General features: G+C 40.8%; 1 protein-coding gene across 2 annotated transcripts; it reads left to right on the top strand.

The window, feature by feature from the left end:
* The first annotated feature begins 732 nt into the window (after nucleotides 1-732).
* LOC117295378 lies at nucleotides 733-18,605 on the top strand. 2 transcript variants are annotated; one of them, XM_033777995.1, is made up of 7 exons: nucleotides 733-811; nucleotides 3,840-3,939; nucleotides 4,484-5,193; nucleotides 7,281-7,474; nucleotides 9,680-10,151; nucleotides 11,601-11,837; nucleotides 13,277-18,605. In XM_033777995.1, exons 2-7 carry the CDS (start codon nucleotides 3,869-3,871, stop codon nucleotides 16,756-16,758), a joined length of 5,166 nt encoding a protein of 1,721 aa, XP_033633886.1. In that variant the 5' UTR covers nucleotides 733-811; nucleotides 3,840-3,868; the 3' UTR covers nucleotides 16,759-18,605. The 2 variants fall into 2 exon arrangements, with proteins under 2 accessions (XP_033633886.1, XP_033633887.1); XM_033777996.1 differs by having other exon boundaries at nucleotides 3,840-3,940; nucleotides 4,488-5,193.
* The last annotated feature ends 1,434 nt before the right edge of the window (nucleotides 18,606-20,039 follow it).

The raw sequence follows: 20,039 nt of genomic DNA, 5'->3' as shown, positions 1-20,039 counted from the left end.
ACGGTTTTTGCATAGCCCCGGACACGATTGCATAATATGCAAAAGTGTCCGGAGCGGACAGTATTGCATGGCGGACACCATTGCAGCTGACACCCCCCCCCCCCTCCCCAACCCCCATCCCCTCAAAAACAGAAATTGGGATTAAGAGGGGGTTTTCTCTGTGTAAAAGAAAAAATGAAAACTTCATTTTAAGCAGGCTTTTTGCAACATCGTTAAAAATTATAGCAACTCATGTACTATGTACACGTATAATTTTTGTAAATTGTCATGACACTATACTGAGGTTGCAGGGAAATACTGGTGCCCTTTTGTATTTATCCCTACCATGAATCGAGGTAGAAATTTCTACCTCCATGTCCCTATACTCATGGAGGAATAAAATACAACCTATAGGTACAAAAAGCACAGCAGGTTTTAAGGGAACTTGGCCCGGGCCAGCCAGGGCGCACACGTCACCCATGGCGGACTAAATTTATTCCTCCATGTGTCACCCCAGGTCCCCCATATTCTCAGTTTCATTATTTGCACGAATTTTAAGATGTTATCAACCCCGGGCCCCAGTAAAATTTGGGGAAGAAGAGAAGACGGGTTAGTTTCCTATTGGATAATTTCCGTAAGTTTGATTGGGCAGACGGAGCACGTGCCTAAACACAGTTCTAAAAATAAACATACATGACCTAATGACGTCATAACCAGAGGTCACGAATGAGAAAAAAATAAACACAACCATTTTTCTTTTCTCATTTATGTCACCAACTGTGTGTCACTGAGTGTGGGTTTGTTCGGCTGGCGATCAGCGACAACTCTGTCGGTAAGTTAACATTTCTTTTGAAGGAATTCTGCACTTTCTGTAAGATGTCAGTTGATCATTATGTTATGAAAATATTCTTGAAATGTTAAGCAACATTATTTGAGAAAGCTAATCACTGCTCTGGCACTTTTTCGACATTGCGAGTGTTGAATTTGAAACGTCTGGATCTTGGCTGGCCATTTTAATCGTATTCGTTGTTATTGCCATATTTGTGCGAAGAGAGTAAACTTAATTTTCCGAACTGAACCAGAAGTAGACTCGCATTTGATTTATGAACAACGTTGACCCGTTGATAATTTTTTTACTTGTTTGATTTACTGGTTTTGCCGACGTGATAGTGTGTGATTGTCTCTGTGACTTGTGTAAAACTGTATAATATAAAAAATAATAAATGTTGGTGTAAAAAATAACAAAAATAACAGCAACAACAACAGCAACAACAACAACAACAATTTCAACGACAGAACAAAACAATGTGCTCAAACAATACTACAGTGCTTTTCATATCCTCTATGTATTCCCTGAACTATAGGCCTGGGTGGTGGAGCCACCAATCGCTAGAGAGAGGCCAGGGTTAAGGGGAATTGAATGCTGGTCATCTCGCCACCTGACAAGCTCGCCACCAACTAAGTCGCCCCCTGCAAAGTCGCCCCCTACCCGGCTCGCCCCGGGTTGAAACAAATTTGCCCCCTGGCAATCTCGCTCCCAAACAATGTCGCCCCCTAGCAAAGTCGCCCCCTGACAATGTCGCCCCCAGCCAATGTCGCCCCCTAGCAAAGTCGCCCCCAGATGTTGTTCGGAAAATAATTAAGGCTACAATAATTATGGTAAAAAAATATAGTTAAAACATTTTCAAAAAAATTTCCATCTGAAGTAATGTGCTTGTGGAAGATCTAACCCTAACCCTAACCCTAACCCAAACCCTAATCCCTAACCCTAATCCCTAACCCTTACCCTAACCCTTACCCTAACCCTAACCCTAACCCTAACTAACCCTAACCCTTAATTATTTTCTGGGGGCGACTTTGCTAGGGGGCGACATTGGCTGGAGGCGACATTGTCAGGGGGCGACTTTGCTAGGGGGCGACATTGTTTGGGGGCGACATTGTCAGGGGGCAACTTTGTAACAACTCGGGGCGAGCCGGTTAGGGGGCGACTTTGCAGGGGGCGACTTTGTTGGTGGCGAGCTTGCTAGGTGGCGAGATGACCAGCCCCCGATTTGGTAGCTGTGCCTGTCAGTGTCATGTCAGGGGAAGTCTGTGTCCAACTGGACTGCCACATTGTCATTGATTGAGTGACTGTTTTTACAAACAAAATACTAATCTCACTTGAGTAAATTATGTTAGTTAGTTAATAATAATAGTTACTTAGTTACTACTATTTTATCAGAAAAATAAGAAAGTGGCAGCTTGAACTTGAAAAAGAAATTATATCCTGTGTCTTCATGATTGATCATCTATAAAGCAGGCCTCTACTATTATGAACTCCCACTGCACGCAAACGTTCCTCCTCCAATGATTTACCATGAAGAGGGCGCATGTGTGCAGTATACATATAACTGTAAATGTTTGTTTATACCTTGTTTTATAGAGGTTGCAAAGAACACAAGGCCAAAATTAAAGGCGCCTCAAGATAAAAAATCACTATCATTGAAACAAATGTGAGTCTTCAGCAATTTCTTGAATGATTCAAGTATTGTATTGGTTTGCTTTCTGCAGCTATCAGGAGGTGTATTCCACAGAGCCAGGGGCCGATTTCACAAAGGTCTCAAATTGATCGTAACTTCAAATCAATCGTAGTTGCTAAGTAAAGTGTGATGTCACAATACAAATCTCTGTGGTGATACTGAAAATTTGTCTTGCGATGAATTTTATTGCTTTGTGAAATCGGCCCCAGGCCCACATTGAAGAAGGCTTGGTTTGCTGTCTTAGTTTGTTTCTTAAAGGATTCGGGTACTTTTTCAAAATGTCCACAGATTTACATGAAACTTACAGGGTTTGAAGAGAATGATAGTAACAGAAAGCGTCCCTTCAAATATTACTAACTAAGGTTGTGTAGTTTTTGAGTAAAAGCAGGTCACAAAATCATTTTCGTCTCATGAGACCAAAATGATTTTAGCATGTAAAATCCCCCTTAACCAGTTATTATATTATACCAAAACCATAGCATAACTGGTTAATACGTTTTTACATGCTAAAACTGAGACAAAAATTATTACTTTTACTCATTTCTCAAAAACTACAGCAGCTCAGTTAGTAAAACTTCAAGGGAAGCTTTCTACTATCATAATCTTCAAACTGTGTAAGTTTAATGTAAATCTGTGGACATTGTGTTTTTTGTTAGGAAAAAGTATACCCTTTAGGAGAAGGTTATGTGCTAGCTAGGAAGAATGACTTTTGGTTGCAAGTTAGTTGAGGATGCTGAAGCCTTTCACAATCCTGGGTATTTCAGCATGAGTGCCTTGAAGATATTCCTCCTAGAACTATGGGGTTCATTCTGCTATCGTCTCCAGAGCGGAACAAACTCATAGTTTTAGGAGTAGAAGATAATGTAGACCGATTTGAAGTCAACATGCTTAGTGACAGTGACAAGTGAAACTTTAAAGGCAGTGGACACTATTGGTAATTGTCAAAGACTAGCCTTCACAGTTGGTGTATCTCAACATATGCATAAAATAACAAACCTCTGGAAATTTGAGCTCAATCGGTCATCGAACTTGCGAGATAATAATGAAAGAAAAAAACACCCTTGTCACACAAAGTTGTGTGAGTTAAGATGGTTGATTTCGAGACCTCAAGTTCTAAATCCGAGGTCTCGAAATCAAATTCGTGGAAAACTATAGCACTCAGAGGGAGCCGTTTCTCACAATGTTTTATACCATCAACCTCTCCCCATTACTTGTCACCAAGAAAGGTTTTATGGTAATAAATATTTTGAGTAATTACCAATACTATCCACTGCCTTTAAGGTGACACACAGGCCAAAAGTAAATTTGAACACTTTGTTTTGTTTTTATTTCCTTGTTTAGAATGTGAATATAGCTTCGAGGATTGAAACATGTCTTGTGAAAGTGACGGTGGGGAATCCCCTAAGGGCTGGACTATTGTAGACGGTCATGGACGCACTGAGGTATTCCAAATTCTCTAATTGTGTTTATTTATTTTTATTGCCTTATTAAACCAAGTTATCCCATCAGTTTTGTGAACTGTTCTCCATTGGGGCCCTGCATGCAACAGTACAATGAAATACACAAGAATAAAATACGAAAGCAGCAAAAAATGACCTATGAGTACATGAAGTACGATTAAACATAACACAAAATGGGGCCTACATTTAAGAATAACATGCAAAGATGACACAGCCATCCACAAAAAAGAGGCATTGAAGGCAGCAAGTATATTAAAGTGGACTTGGGAAAAAGAATGTGAATTTTTGTATAAACTATAAAGGCATTAATTTGAACTTACATGTACACAACACATGTGACCAACGGCTTAACGTCCCATCTAAAGGACGAAGACAGTGTCATGGCTCGGGATTCGAACCCACACTCTGGTGATCAGAAACACCAGAGTTTGAATTCGGTGCTCTTAACCGCTCAGCCACGTCACTTCAAAATATTATTGACCCTTTTTACATACCGTATTTCTGTAAATTTCTGCGTGATCTCTTTCAGGATTCTGATGATTCCTCTGGATCAGGCTCCTCATCAGACTTTGTTGATCTTAGAGAGGACAGAGTTCAGTATCATCACACCAGCAGGAGCAGCAGCGCCATCAACGTCGTACCAAGCGAGGGCGTGAGACCCAGTGCAGCATCAAGCCTCCCTGCTAACTTCAGAGCCCACGTGGGCGGAGCAAGCCAGGTTGAGAATCTTGAGGCTACCGCTTGCCTCAATGCTGAAGGCTTAGCTTCATCTTCATACACCACAATGCCGTTTCAGCTTACACCAGCTCTTGATGAATCCGAAAACAACCCGAGTGCCCCAAGCAGCCAGATACCTGATCTTGAGACTTTGGTATCCTCAGACTCAACGCTTGTCGGCTCAGAGTCCCCTGCCCTGTTATCCTCAACTGGTGACCTTAACAGTTCGGGAAACCATCTTGAGCCAGCTGGCGATGAGCAAATTGAAGTTGCTCATCATTCGGTGATTATGTCTGATGGAGAGATTGATGCTGCGACTGAAGTTATCCCGGATGAAGAGGGTCCATCTAGCCTCGCATCCGACACCATATCGGTAGACAGCATTGAGGTGATCTCCTTGCCATTTAGTGGTGGAGACCAACTGATGAAGGCGGAAACGCTGATGAAGTATGGATGGTTGGGTGACGAGACAAGGGAGAAAGATAAGGCAGATTCGGAAATTTTGGTTTCTCAATCAGGTTAGTTGAATTTAAATTATGTATAGTCAAAATGTTCCCCTGTCTGTCCTTTCGTTGTCATTGAATGAAGGATTGACTGTAATACTAAGCTAGCTTCTTGAATATCTTGGTATGTTGAATTCATCTACACAGTTATTCTGTGCCCGTATACAGTTATGCCACCGCACTTGCAGCATTTTTTAAGTAGTTTTTCTATTAATTTTATTTTAATGAGACATTGCTATGGGCAGCCCTTCAAGGTGAGAGTGCTACACTTAACTTATTTGGGCTATTGACCCAAATCAACTGCCACCAGAGCACGTTGTATGGAGGACGGAAAGTGGCCATCTGCTTTTCTGGTATCGGAATAGCAGAAAAGCAGATTTTATGTTTTCTATATGAGAAATTTTCTCCTTTTCTACGTTTCTGCTACCTGAAAAGCAGATTGAACGTTTTGTGAAATTGCATTTTCTACGTTTCTAATTTTCTGTTACCAGAAAAGCATGTTTTAATTTTTCTCCTAATGCTTGCGGACAAAAAGAGGTCATTTGCTTTTCTGCTACCAGAATAGTAGCAAAGCAGATTTAACGTTTTGTGAAAATGCAATTTTCTATTTCTCTGCTTTTCTGCCACCTGAAAAACAGATTTTACTCTGGCGGCCGAAACTGTGGTCATTTGCTTTCCTGCTACCAGAATAGTAGAAGAGCAGAACGTTTTGTGAAAATGCAGTTTTCTATTTCTCTGCTTTTCAGCCACCTGAAAAGCAGATTTTACTTGGGCGGCCGAAAAGTAGCCATCTCCTTTTCTTCTTTCAGATACCGACCGGAAAATTATATTTTACCTAGGCAGTAGGTGGCCGAAAAGTGGCCATTTGCTTTTTCGCTTTCAAAGGACTGCCCGTGAACGTGAACCATAAAAATGCGCACAATGCACGACGCCGAACTGTGTTTGTGTTGGGGAACCAATCACGTCAGTCAGTCGATACTGGAAGAAGTATGGCCTACTTTTGTGATGACCGCGCAGGCGGCGCGGCATCTCAAAGGAAATACTCTGGCGGAGATTTCACGGCTACCATCCAAAATAGACTTCAAGGATTATTTCCTTACAAAAAACACGGTCAGTCATACAGTTTCCCGAGTCAAATGAAACAGGTGACACGTTTGGACTTGTTCAATAAACTGAAACATTCACGGGCAGTCCTTTGAACGAAAAAAGTAAATGGCCACTTTTCGGCCACCTATAGGTAAAATATGATTTTCCGGTATCTGTAAGGAGAAAAGGAGATGGCCACTTTTCGGCCGCCCAAGTAAAATCTGCTTTTCAGGTGGCTGAAAAGCAGAGAAATAGAAAATTGCATTTTCACAAAACGTTAAATCTGCTTTTCTAATATTCTGATAGCAGAAAAGCAAACGGCCACTTTTCGTCCGCCAGAGTAAAATCTGCTTTTCAGGTGGCAGAAAAGCAAAGAAATAGAAAATGGCATTTTCACAAAATGTTAAATCTGCTTTTCTGGTAGCAGACATGCAAATGGCCACTTTTCGTCTGCCAGCATTAGGAGAAAAGGTAAAACCTGCTTTTCTGGTAACAGAAAAGTAGAAACGTAGAAAATGCATTTTCACAAAACGTTCAATCTGCTTTTCTGGTAGCAGAAAAGTAGAAAAGGACAAAAACTCTGCTTTTCTGCATTTCTGATACCAGAAAAGCAAATGTCCACTTTCCGTCCTCCATACACGTTGCCACCTACTTCTGAAACACTGAAACATGGCTACCCCCTTCAAAGTCTGTAAAGATATTGGCATGGGTATCATCCACTGTAAAAGGAACCTGGCTGGTAGGGCCTAGAGCACTATCTCATCAACTTTTGTTTGAAGTAACTATGGTTATGTGTCATGACTGGGTATCGGACCCATACTCTGCTGCTGACAACACCAGAGATTGGATCCGGTGAACTAGACCACGACATGGCACAAATTATTTAAAATGGTTGGTCAACACGCTGGCAAATGTAATCAAGAGTAGGAGGGTTAACTATTTGTCAACACTCAGTACAGTCATGTTCTATGTAATGTCTCCAACCTGTAATACCTTTTTCTCTTCTAACACATCAGTAGCAGACCCTCTGTACAATGATCAGTCTCCTGTGAGCTCACCAAGTGAAGAATCTGACTCGTCCGAGTTTGAACGCATTGAGGTGGACATGATACCACCCCTGTCCGAGATCGTGAACCATGCTATTCATAATGCTGAGGATGATGAGGAGAACAAGATGGATGTGGCAGGAGCCAGACCAATATCACAAATGGTGAGAGCATGCATGTTTTTACTTGTTTTGTTTCATGTAACGTCCGTCGATGTCGGTTTTTTCCCATTATCGATATATCGAAAAATTAATATCGAGTATACTCGATATATCGAGTATTTCCCGCGCGCAAGATGGAAGCCTAAAAACAGCACTTGGTATACTCATGGAGGTAGAAATATTTATACCATAGACTGACAGTTTAATAGGGTTACATTTCAACTTGTTTTTGTCTGATCCCCCGAACTTGTTTGTAGTCCAAACAATTTCAGATTGCGTAGTCCCGCCCCGATTATTTCTGGTTTTACAACAAAGTATGATCGCCGCTACCGCTGGCTTGGCCAATTGGTGAACGCTCACCACAATTCTCGATTCGTGATTGGCCATGATTGGCCGTCTCAAAATGACACAGAGCCTTTGTGAGCTGCGTGACTCGCCGACATTAAGGTGTCAGTTGCCGATGCATTGACGTAGAAGTGTCAATCAAGTTGTCCGACGGGCGCGCGGACTACCTTTACGGTTGAAAATGGTTGAGATAATCATCGAAAAAAAATCACTAGAAAGTCCCGCAAAACACAGACCTACCACTCAGCGATCACAATATACAACGCACGCAGCATGCAGTCACATAGTCTCCAATAAAGGCTCGTAGTCTTTTTACTTTGCATTCTATAACCAAGGCAAGAAACATTGAATGCTAGAACGCCCTCTATTGTCGAAATAACGCAGTGCATCACGCGATACCGCCTTGACCAAAGACTGCATGTGTCTGCGCATGCTTGGGCAAACGGGTTTTCCCCCCGAATTGCAATAACCATACACGCTGGTGTGCACGCTTAAACCGTACAACAGCATAGTCTTCGCTGGTACGCACGCAATAGCCGCCGACAGCGTGGTCTGCGAAGCATATAGTTCCTCGGAAATGTTAGCTTGTTCACCGAAAACAACACAACGTGTAGGCTTTATTTGACCAAAATGACGCCATTACGATACCTTGGATTGATAGAAAGATTATTGTAAGATTGTTTTCTTCCTTGTTTTGTTTTGTCTTGTTGATTCGGGGAAGTTTTTGCGGGGTATTTTTGCAAAGTCAATAATGCTGTGATGAAGACGCATTGATTTTGATCACATGCACAATGGGAAGTTGCATCTTATACAGCCGATAGGCTAGGGCAGCAGCGGCGGTTTCTTTTGAGGTTTTACCGTGCGCTCGCCGCGGGGTCGTGAACTTCTGCGGCGGGCCGGCGGCTGATGGCGAAAACACAAAGAACATGCAGACATACTTGCTTGTAAAACGTATTTTATTTAATAGGGCAACTCAAAATGATGAAACTACATAACGACGACGGCTTTTCTAATACTCAAACACAGATTTCTTTTAAATAATCGGACACTCTTTTGGTATTTTCGATATCATTTAGGAACTTCGAAATTTTCAAAACATCGAAATTTTTCGATATATATCGAAAATCCGATATTACAATATGATTATAAAAGTGACATCGGCGATTTCGATGTCAAAAAAATATCGAGTTTTTGAGTATTTTCGATATATCGACGGACGTTAGTTTCATGTAATTAATTTGTTCTTATATAGAGTATTTTATACAAAAATATATCAATGCGCTTTACACTAGTGATAATGATAGTAACAAATGCACTATTGGTTTATGTAGTTTTTTGGGGAATATGCAATGGATTGGGGTGGGACAGTATTTGTTTCGGACAAATGAGAATGCTCTCTAAAGGAAGTATTGGGAAAGCAAGTTTAGTAAATTTTTACCACAAGTTTAGACAGAAAGGTCCTGATTAAAGGTATTTCAAACTCAGTATAAAACATGTCGAGTTAATACTTCCAGTACTTCCTGGTACCAGCAATGGTTTGATAGATGTTAATTTTGCATCAGGATGAAGAATGTCGTTGTTTTTGTTTTTTACGCTTACACAGCTATGTGTTTTAGGCACTGTCAGTACAATGCAAAGGGGGAAGGTTTGAATCCCCCTCCCCCAGGGGCCTTTCTCAAACCACGGCTTGGGCTCCGGCTCAGGCTTAGGCTCCGTGCGCTGTGTACGCAGCTCGGCCTTAACCTGCATTTTCAGCGCGTATTGCTGATCAGCATGCAGAGCCTGAGCTGGAGCCTAAGCCGAGGTTTGAGAAAAGCCCCAAGGAAGAGCTATGCAATATCAACATCATTTTTCTCTCTACAGAATGTCGAGCAACCCATCACAAGTCGCTCATCCCCAAGACCAATTGACAAACCACAAAACTACAACGAGGATCGCTCTGTCAGTCAAGATGAGACATACAATCTCATCCCTGATCAGCAGTCCCCACCACTGCCATCGCCACGTCTTGGACTGAACATCAGTTCACCCGCACCTGTTCGAGTGTTAAACATCTGGCCCTTGGACGGTCCATTGGTACCTATCCAGCCGTTCCATCTGCCTGCAGAAGTGCATAATAACTCCAGCTTCGGGGCATGGCCTCCTGACCAGCCGCTGAATCTGCCCCCAGATAGATTTGACCTTCCTAGGCCATCGAGACGCCACAGCAATGGCTTGAGTGATGATGGTTTTGAGCTGATAAGGAGACCAAGGAGGCTGGATGATGATGCAGTGTCTACCGTTTCCTCCAGCAGCTCTGATGTATCTGGATTTGTGAATGTCAGACAACGGAATGGTAAGAAAAGGGTAATGCCGTGTGTACAGAGGTTTGAAGCTTTGCATGGTGTTAGGACGTACATGTACATGTAATAACCTGATAGATTTATGGGTAACAGCCATATGTGATGGGCTCTGCAAATTGGGGACAATTGACAATTGATGGGTTTTATACATAGCTGACAAGAGCATACAACAATCTTCGTTTTGACACATCTTACACACTTGTATGATGTTTGGTTCAAAAGTTATGACCTTTTGAAACATAGTTTATGTCACAATCGGAAAATAACCCATACTTGGGAAACAGCCCGTTTAATAAAAACACCAACTGTTGATGTCTAGGGGATGAACAAAAGGACATGTTTTATGCACCTTTATCGATCAAAAGTAAAAGTTGTTGTTTTTGGGGGTTTTTTTTTCACCCTCCCATCACTCAACAGCCCTGTACTGGAAACTGGGTTGTGCGACAAGCGACTCATTTTTGTAGAGCATGTCACATATGACATGCATAAAGATCTTTTGTAGAGAAGTGTCCGTTCTGAGGAAAACCAACATTGAGGTACATGTATAGTTGAATCTCAACGAACAGAACTTCATCTGCCAGTCTGTACCAGCAAGTTGTTAATAAAGATAACATAAACAAAACTCTTTCGGAATTTTCATTTATTATAAGAATAGATGGGCGCCTTGCTTTTAAAGGCTGTAGGTAACCTGTCCTTCCATGAAGAATACATGTATTATTTGGGTTAACCCTTACACACTCATGTGTGTAAAGTACTGTTTGCTCAGCACTTTCCCAGAGTCATGTAAAAAAAAAAAAAAAAAAAAATTACTCCATATGGTGGGATTTCAAGCCACAATCTTTGCCATTTTAGAGCAATGTCGTATTACTACATGATGTAGACTGCCAAGATTGCTCGGTAATAATAATAATAATTAAAGCCAGTTTTTTTATAGCGCTTTTCACATCCGAAGGGCGTCCCAAAATGCTTCACATTGTTACCCCTGGTCACTGGGCCTTAATTCACTCCTTAAACCATCTCAGCTCCCTGGTGGAGAGTACATGTATGCAGCCTGTGCAATATTAATATGCGCTACTCAATCACAAGAACCATCTCTGCCCTCACAGGTACCCATTTACTCCTGATTGGAGAGAAGCAATTATAGTTAAGTGTCTTGCTCAGGTTAGGGTTGCACGAACGCGACGGGACCGCAAGGAGACACACACGTTGAATATGAAGTACAAAAATGAACGGCCGCACAAACACATGCTGTGCGATGCTGTTTTGTCAACTTAGTGTCATTACCAGGATTCCAACCCACACTCTGCTGAACAGAAGCACCAGAGCTTGAGTTCGGGGCTCTTATCCGCTCGGCCACGAAACCCTAATGTACAATGTAGCTAGAGACAGTTCATGGGTACCGCAGCAAGCTAATACTTATTCCTCTTCTTTAATCCTCACAGCACCCTCTCTATCCCGCTCTGTCAGCCAACACCACAGCGACTTTGATGATGAGAACCTCTCCAACTTCACTGACGGCTCTGAGGACAGTCTTCCCGCCAACATGATGATACCAAGTCGCAAGTCTGGGGTGAGACAGTATAAGCACAGCAGAGACGAGGGGTTCAACGCTACGCTGGATTGGTTGGTCTTCATGGTCTTAATCACTGGTTTGGCGCTTGGCATTGGACATTTCATTGGTGAGTGAATGTTTAGGCCATTCTTGCATGTAAAAAGCATGCATGATATTCTGCCTACTTTATTTTGATTTCAGGTTTTTTTTTCGGCCTTTGGAAAAATTTTGCTTTAGGGCCTGAAAAGTATATTGAAGCTCACACAATGCGTAACATGTACTGTAGGTCAAGCGGCCTAGGGCGGTGGACCCAAGTTCTGTTAGTTTACAGAAAGTGGGTTTGATTTTTGGCTTTGTGTCCTTGAGCAAGAAACTTATACCACAGACGCTTCTTTCCACCTGGAGTACACATAGGTACCAGCAACAGTAACTTGAGATGGACTGGCATTCTGTCCAGGGGGAATACCAATATTTTCAGTCGTTAATAACAATGAAACAGGATATAAACAATGGTGTGAGGAGCCATATTGTGTATTAAGTTCAGTGCACAGAATTAAAGGCAGCGGACACTATTGGTAATTACTCAAAATAATTATTGGCATAAAAACCTTTCTTGGTGACGAGTAATGGGGAGAGGTTGATGGTATAAAACTTTGTGAGAAACGGCTCCCTCTGAGGTGCCATAGTATTCGAGAAAGAAGTAATTTTCCACGAATTGAATTTCAAGACTTCAGACTTAGAACTTGAGGTCTTGAAATCAACCATCTAAACGCATACCACTTCATGTGACAAGGGTGTTTTTTTCTTTCATTATTATCTCGCAAGTTCGATGACCGATTGAGCTCAAATTTTCACAGGTTTATTATGTTATGCATATGTTGAGATACACTAACTGTGAACGCTAGTCTTTGACAATTACCAAACGCGTCCACTGCCTTTAAACAGGAGAAATGTTTGTTTTTGTCATTGTACATTTAGCTCTTCATTTGGTTAGTAATTGTAAGTAATCTATCATCCAAATCAAATGATCGGTTGAATTGTTTAATTTGTTTTTGAATGCAAATAATTTGTTGAAGGATTTTAACTTAGTGATTTGATAAGAACCATCAGAATGATAAGAATAATCATTTAAAAATGATTTGTCGCAAATTTGATCTTGTGAAAGAACGTTTTTTATTGCGCTACAGGCAGGCTATACTTTTTGTAATTGTCAAAGATCAGTTTCCTAACTTTGTGTATTCTAACTGAAGCATACAATACAAAATAATTGTGCGAAAAATTGTGCTCAATTGATCATCAAAGTTGCAAAACAAAATAAGGAAATAAAAAAAAATACCCTTACTGCATAGAATTATGTGCTTTCAGATGCCTTACAATTCAAGTTTTGGGGTGGAGAGCACTGGAGAGATGTTGAACTGCATTAACTTCAAAAGATGCCGTTTCCAACAATGTTTTGTACTACCAACATCTCTCCAGTGCTCTTAACCAAGTAACTTTTATGGTCATTATTTTGTGGGATTCATTACCTCCCTTTAAATGTCTGTTGTGATTCTGTCTTGCATCTAGGTTCCTCACAAGAGATGGCCTACCAGCACTCCATGAACACTGGACAAGTACAGCGTCTGCGTGAACTCCAGGACGACCTCGTGACCTGCCTGGATCACAGCACAGGTCCCAACAATAAGATCGCCATCACCGCAGAGAGCTCGTCTCCAGCGCTTCAGGCCATCAGGCGGATGGAGAGCCTCAACTCAAGAATGCTCGCCGACAAAGACCCAGAGCAACAGCTTCTTCTTGAGCAGGAGGTAGGTCAGGAACAAGACACCATCAGGCAGGGCGAACCTGGAGACGGAACGTTGCATTTGACTCAGACTGAGAGAAGACGACCAAGTAAAGAGATATCCCAGGAGGGGTTGATACTCTCCTTAGGTGAAGTGGGTACGGGTAAGGATGTGGTAATGGATCCCGAGTCAAGTGTAGATTTACATACCAGTTTGTCAGATGATAATAGGCAATTGATTGAGCCTTCTAACGAGAAGGAACAAATTCTCCTTGAGGTTGCAAAAGAAGACGCTGATAATTTGGTTGTCGGGATACAATCTGAGAAGGGTTTTAACAATGGTCAAGAGGGGCTCATTGAGGATCCTGTTATCTCCTTGGTGTCCGGCCAGCTTGATGATGGACGTGATGAGGAGAAAGACACTCAAAATATAACAAATCGTGATGTTTTACAGGTTTTGAAGAAGTCAACTGAGGTTAGCATTATGCATGAGCAGGATTTAAGTGTTGACAAGGTTGTAGTGGGTAGTCACAGATTGGAAAGAGGATTGGAAGAGGAAAAAACCGACGCAGCTGAAGTTGAGATAGAGAATGACTCACAGGGGAAGGATGAGCTTGAAGAGGATGAAACCAACGCAGCTGAAGTTGAGATGGAGATTGACCTACACGGGAAGGGCGAGCTGGAAGAGGATGTCAAGTCCGCTAGCGAAAATGACATCTGTCCTGAATTATCCAGTACGGAGTATGAATCAGCAACAATCAAAGCCCTGAAACAGAAGATGGAACAAATGGAAGAGAGAATGGACAAGGTGCTCCAGACAGCAGAACACTGGCAACAGATGATCGAGGACTTGAAGAAAGATGGAAGCTCAAAAAATGATGAGGGCCAAGACACAAGTCAGTCATCTGAATCCTCAGACAAGGTTAACGACAACCACCCTGATGATCAAACTGAAACGCCAGAAGACCCCCTTGGTGGAATAGCCGCCGCATTTGAGCGTATGTTGCCAGGTTTTCTCCACTCCGAACATGGAAATGATTTTCTGGCGTATCTCAATCAAACGGAAGCCTCAGTGAAGTCGTTCTTTGTCAGTGAGGATCAAAACAAATCAGGTTCATGGTCGGAGGCGTTTCATACCAAATTAGAAGCTTTAAAAGCCTTTCCAGAATCAGATGAAGTCCAAAAAGTTCTCAACAACACTAAACTCTTTGCAGAGCACCTATCAACAGAGATTGAATCAGTCGCAGAATCTCTGAAGAATCGATCAGCTCGGCTTGTTGAGGAGCATAACATCACAGTAGAGGGTCTTGGTGAGCGAGCCAACGGTGCCTGGGCAAAACTGAAAAACATCACCTCGGACGTCCTAGACTACAACAAGAAAGTCCTCTCAGGTGTTGGTGAACGCCTAACTGACACTCTACACACTGTGGAAAACATCTCGGCCGAAACAATAGCCAAACATAACATCTCTCTGACTAATGTGGGCAAGATGGCCAAACAGGTCTGGGGCTCCGTCAAAAATTACTCAACCCGTGTAACTGATGGCATTCTGAACGCAACGGCAACGACAACGGGAAAGTCTGAATCTGAGCCTTCGAAAGAAAAGAGTGGGTTCGGTCAAACGGTCAAAGATGCTTGGAGTACAGTAAAGAACTACTCCAACGATTTTACGAAGAAGCAAAATTTGTCCATATCAGGACTGAGAGATCAAGTTAAAGCTGCATGGGGGAAAGTCAAGAATACTTCAGCACAAGTCCTTGAGGATATTTCTGATTCAAATCTGGCTGGAAAATTTAAAGAGGGCGCAAAGAAGCTCGGAGAGAAGGTTGAAACGACTTTCAGATCAGTGAAGGATAAGGTGAAGAGATTTCACAAAAGAAAGCACCGCCATGGGAAGAAGCAACATTCTCAAGAGCGCTCTAAGCATCATCGGCATGAGAATCATTTCAGAAAAACCAGTAGGAATGCGAAGAGGGATTTCCCTAAGGAAAGACATAGCCACGGCTCTGGTAAATCTCATCGGCATCAGCATCAACATCGAGAAAGGCACCACCGTCACAGAGAAAGGCACCATTTGGACATTGAGGAAACGACAGCATCTTTTGATGATGATCATGAGCAATATGAAGGGGAGTACTCGGTGCCTGTACAACAGCACCATCGGCAGCCTGAACGTGACAACGACCCGATAGAGGCACTGCATCCAGATCAAGGCGACGGCTTACGTTTTTCCTCCCCACAAAGACCACAGTGGGTGCTGCCTTCTCACGGTAATACCAAATCTCAAGAAAAGAAAATTTTGAAGGATGAGACAACATCACAAATAAGGTTAACAGAGAAGCGTCAATCTGTTCCGTCTAGAAAACAATCAATGAAATCTGGTGACTCCATGGATCAAAAGCAGAAGGATAAATCTAGACAGGAAGTTCCCGGGGACGACCCAAGACAGCCCTTCAATATCAAAGATTTTCCCCAATTTGATTGCAAAGGGAAAAAGATTATAGAGCCAAAGTGGGAGGATCTTTTTGACTGTATGGACATGCACTGTAAAGGAGAAGAAAAATGCATGCAAAGCCAGCGCAAAGATGCAGCCAGGCTCTATTCAGAGCTCCTGGACTACCAGGACTGGCTCAAAGACCGTCACCTCAAGAAGGATGTACGGGAGTTGAAGGAATTCCTTGAGGAACTTGGAGAGTTTCTCAGCGAGACAGACACAGACGACGACGACTTGGATGAGCTGAAGGACGAATTCGGTGAAATGGTTCAAGACATGGAGGAGAGGGCTCTTAAGCGACAGCGAAAGAGTCATAAAAAGTCACAAGATAAGAAGCTGCAAAATGTTAAACTCACAATTGACGATGACAACAGTGTTGGTGGCGAGACAACTGAAAACTCCACCATCGTCATCGACCTCAATAGTCTCCCTCAGCGAAAGGAGTCCCAGAAAGATCCATCATCTAAGTTGTCTCCTGAGATGGAGAGGCGCAAGTACGCGGGACGCGGATACCAGAGCACAGACGACCAGGACGATTGGTACCTCCAGCGTGCCAAGGACAGGGAGGATCAGCGGAAGCCGCACGAGTCCAATCCGAGTAAGGAGGATAACTTCAACTGGTACCTGCACTGGGTTCAGGGTCGTATTGATGGACGGACTGGGGTGACAGTGTGGGACATGTACGAGTGGATCAAGGAGAGATACGTACTGAGAGAGGAACTGAGGAGGCATGAGATGGAGGATCACACTAATTGGTTCCTCCGAAGACCTTAAATATATACCAGCAAAATCAAAATAAACATGTTCATCGGACACTCTTGAAACCCTTCATCTGTGCACCTTAGACCATAATTCTCACTTGGTGTATCCCAGCCTATGCACAAAATAACAAACCTGTGAACATTTGGGCCCATTTTGGTCATCCCCAAAAACACTTTTTGCACAAATTTGTATGCGTTCAGATGCCTGAGAAACACTTCTGGCTCAAATTCAAAAAGTTTAGTGAGAAATTACCTCTTTCTCAAAAACTATGTAACTTCAGAGGGGGTTGTTTCTCGCAATGTTTAATACTATCACCAGCTCTCCATTGCTCGTTACCAAGTAAGTTGCTATGCTAATGTTTGAGACTTTGAGTGACCACTTTGAGTGACAACCAGAAAAATCAACGTCAACGTGTTGACGTTTGTTAGTTTGTTAAATCGGTTTGTTTTTGTTTCGTACCATTTGACACTATGTTTATCATCATCCAGTTTTATTTATTTCTTTTAGGGTCTGATTGTTGTTGGCTTTGATTTTGTTTTTGAAACTTCTTTGTTACTGACAACTGTGTTTGTTGATCTGAGACAATTTTGAAAACCATCATGGCCATGTGAACTTAAAAAGATTAAGAAAGCAATATCGGTATTAATCATCTCTCTCTTTCTTGATGAGGAAATAGTGTTTTATTACCAAAAAGTGTCAGCAAATGATCGTACTGACACATAAAACGTAAGAAATTGTTTAAAGGGACATGGACTTGTCAGTGGATGAACATTAATTGCAGGTCTTCAGAATAACGTGACCGCATTTGTTCCTGCTTTCAAAATCCTTCCATGGGAAGGTTTGACCGAAAAATATTCTTCTGCCTTAAAAAATATATAATATTTTGAAGGTAAATTAGTTAAATAAATAGTGGATATAGTGGATATATTCAGTTGTTTATAAGCAGTTAATATTTTATTTGTGGTGATTAACATGAATAGCTTTGTTTAATAAAACGAAACATAACAATACAGTGCCATTTTATAGGCTTAAATGTTATTAGCTAATGAAATGCCAAAAACAAGTCAATAAAGGTTTGACACACATACTATATTGAAATTTTATGCAATTTGTTCAGCATACTTCAAGGCTGTTACAAGCCTACAAAGTTGACTATAATTTCACTGAAGACAGGTTCCACCAGTTTGAAAAAAAAGAATAAAAAATCATTTGTTGTTCCATTGCTGGCAAACTCTTGCAGGGATTGGTACGTGATCAGTATGCAAATTAGGTATTTAATGTTTACCAAGCACAGTGAATGGTGGTTAGCAATGATTAATTTATTCATGATTTTAATGCTTTAAATCTAACCACGCCCTTTTATTTTTGAGGGTTTACTATTAGGCCGTATCTTGCTTATGCTAGACATCGTTTCACCTTCTTATAATTGCTTTATTTCATGTACACATGATTTATTTTGTCAGCTTCTTAAAATAAGGAGTAACTGTTAGCGCGAGGTTTTATTTTGTATATAAAAGTCAACAATATCTAGCATGTATAAAATGCATTGCAGGAAACTAACATGTAAAGTTAGCAAGGGCGAAAGTGTATGTTTACAATTGCGCTTTTGGCGGTTGTTTTTACAATTATTGCGGGTGCTTTGCGTTTGCGCTCAGGGCTTCAGACGAGAGGGAACTGAAGCCGAATCTAAAGCGAAAGTCGTGGTTTTGAAAAGGGTAGCTTTTCAATTCCATCTGCATCAATACGCAACACATGCACTAATAAATTAAAGGAAAATAATATTCGACGGAACTAATTTATTGTTTAAAATTAACAGGTGATTTTTGTACTGTTTATGGAATTGACCTTTGTACGAAGTTGAATCATCTCACAATTAATGTTATCAATTTTATCAATGATTATTTGGATGTAAGAGATTAGGTCATTCATAATGGAGTTTGTATATTTGATAAGTTTTAGTTTATCAGAAAATGTTTTAGGAGTTTAGTAAAAGTGGTGTAGGCAAACTTAACTGGAATATTATCACAATACTACGTTTTTTTTCTTTTGAAATCAGTCTTCTTAGTTAAGTATTACACAATAAAGTATTACACAATAAATACTTATTTAAAATACTTTTATCATAAAAAAAAACATTAAAATGATATTCAGAATGCATGTGATTTTTGTTGTGTTATAATGCTCTGTTGATCATGTTTATATAAGGGGCACAATATAAATTTATTTTTTTGTTATTATAATTATTGTTTATTTTTTGTTACGATCTTTGTTATGTTTTAAACCAGACAGCACACAGTCACCAAATAAATGTGTAGGGTCCAATTTAATAAGCAGTGAACATTTCTCAAACATTTGCTGCTGGAAAAAAAATGCCAAGCACCAGTCACTGATTGTGTATTTTGGAGCAGTGTTTTTGTCTGGTACTCTTTATTATGTATTTTTACCCATACACTGGTGTGTGCAAAGCACAGTTTACTCGGTACTTTCCAGAGTCCTGTGGAAAAAATCCACTTGTAGGCACATTTGACACTATAGTGGGAGTCAAACCGACGACTTTGCCATGCTAAAAAAAATCAATCAATAATTAAATACAAATAAACAAATTAAATAATAAAAATAAAAAATCTAAAATAAAAATTAATTTGATATAATTTATAAAATTAATACAAAATAAAGGCCTCTTGAGCAGAACTGTACGAGATAGCAAAAAAGAGTCATGAAGAGCACGGTAAGCAACCAGAGAGAAATAATGTATGATTGATATAATTTAGATGTTTTTGTAAATAATAATTATTGTGAAAAGCTTGTTGTTATGTGACACGCATTTAAATAATGGGTCGTTGAGAATAATACTTCTGAGGAATCGGCTTCTCTGTTTTATTATATATCTGAAATATGAAGACAAGCGAAATACAGTTATCACGGCTGTCTGTCTTCATAGGAATTATCAAATAACCTAAACACTGAACAATAAATCTTATCAACGTTACTTAAAATAAATGAATGCACAAGAGCAAATAAATAATCAAAACACTTCATATGAGAACACGATTTAAACACAATAGCGGTTCCCGCCACGGCTTTCTGGGCCGCGCCATCTTGAAATGCTATGCAATAATAATTATTTACAAAACGAAAACCAAACTAGAGCATAAATGGCAGATTCTACTAGACATCAACTTTTCAAACTCATGTATTATGAAAAGCAAGCTTAGATAAACAACTTAAACAACTTTAGAAATAGAAATATATAATACAAAAAGGGGAAATTTACCTGAAATATGAAGACAAGC

Source organism: Asterias rubens, chromosome 10 (genome assembly GCF_902459465.1).
Source record: "Asterias rubens chromosome 10, eAstRub1.3, whole genome shotgun sequence".
NCBI lineage: Eukaryota > Metazoa > Echinodermata > Asteroidea > Forcipulatida > Asteriidae > Asterias > Asterias rubens.
This window is presented reverse-complemented; position numbering and strand designations above follow the sequence as displayed.

Excerpts from the sequence above, each read along its gene's own strand:
- LOC117295378 (XM_033777995.1), top strand. The coding sequence starts at position 3,869 with ATGTCTTGTGAAAGTGACGGTGGGGAATCCCCTAAGGGCTGGACTATT. Across the intron at positions 5,194-7,280 it reads AATTTTGGTTTCTCAATCAG|TAGCAGACCCTCTGTACAAT; the intron begins GTTAGTTGAATT and ends CTAACACATCAG. Across the intron at positions 7,475-9,679 it reads CCAGACCAATATCACAAATG|AATGTCGAGCAACCCATCAC; the intron begins GTGAGAGCATGC and ends TTCTCTCTACAG.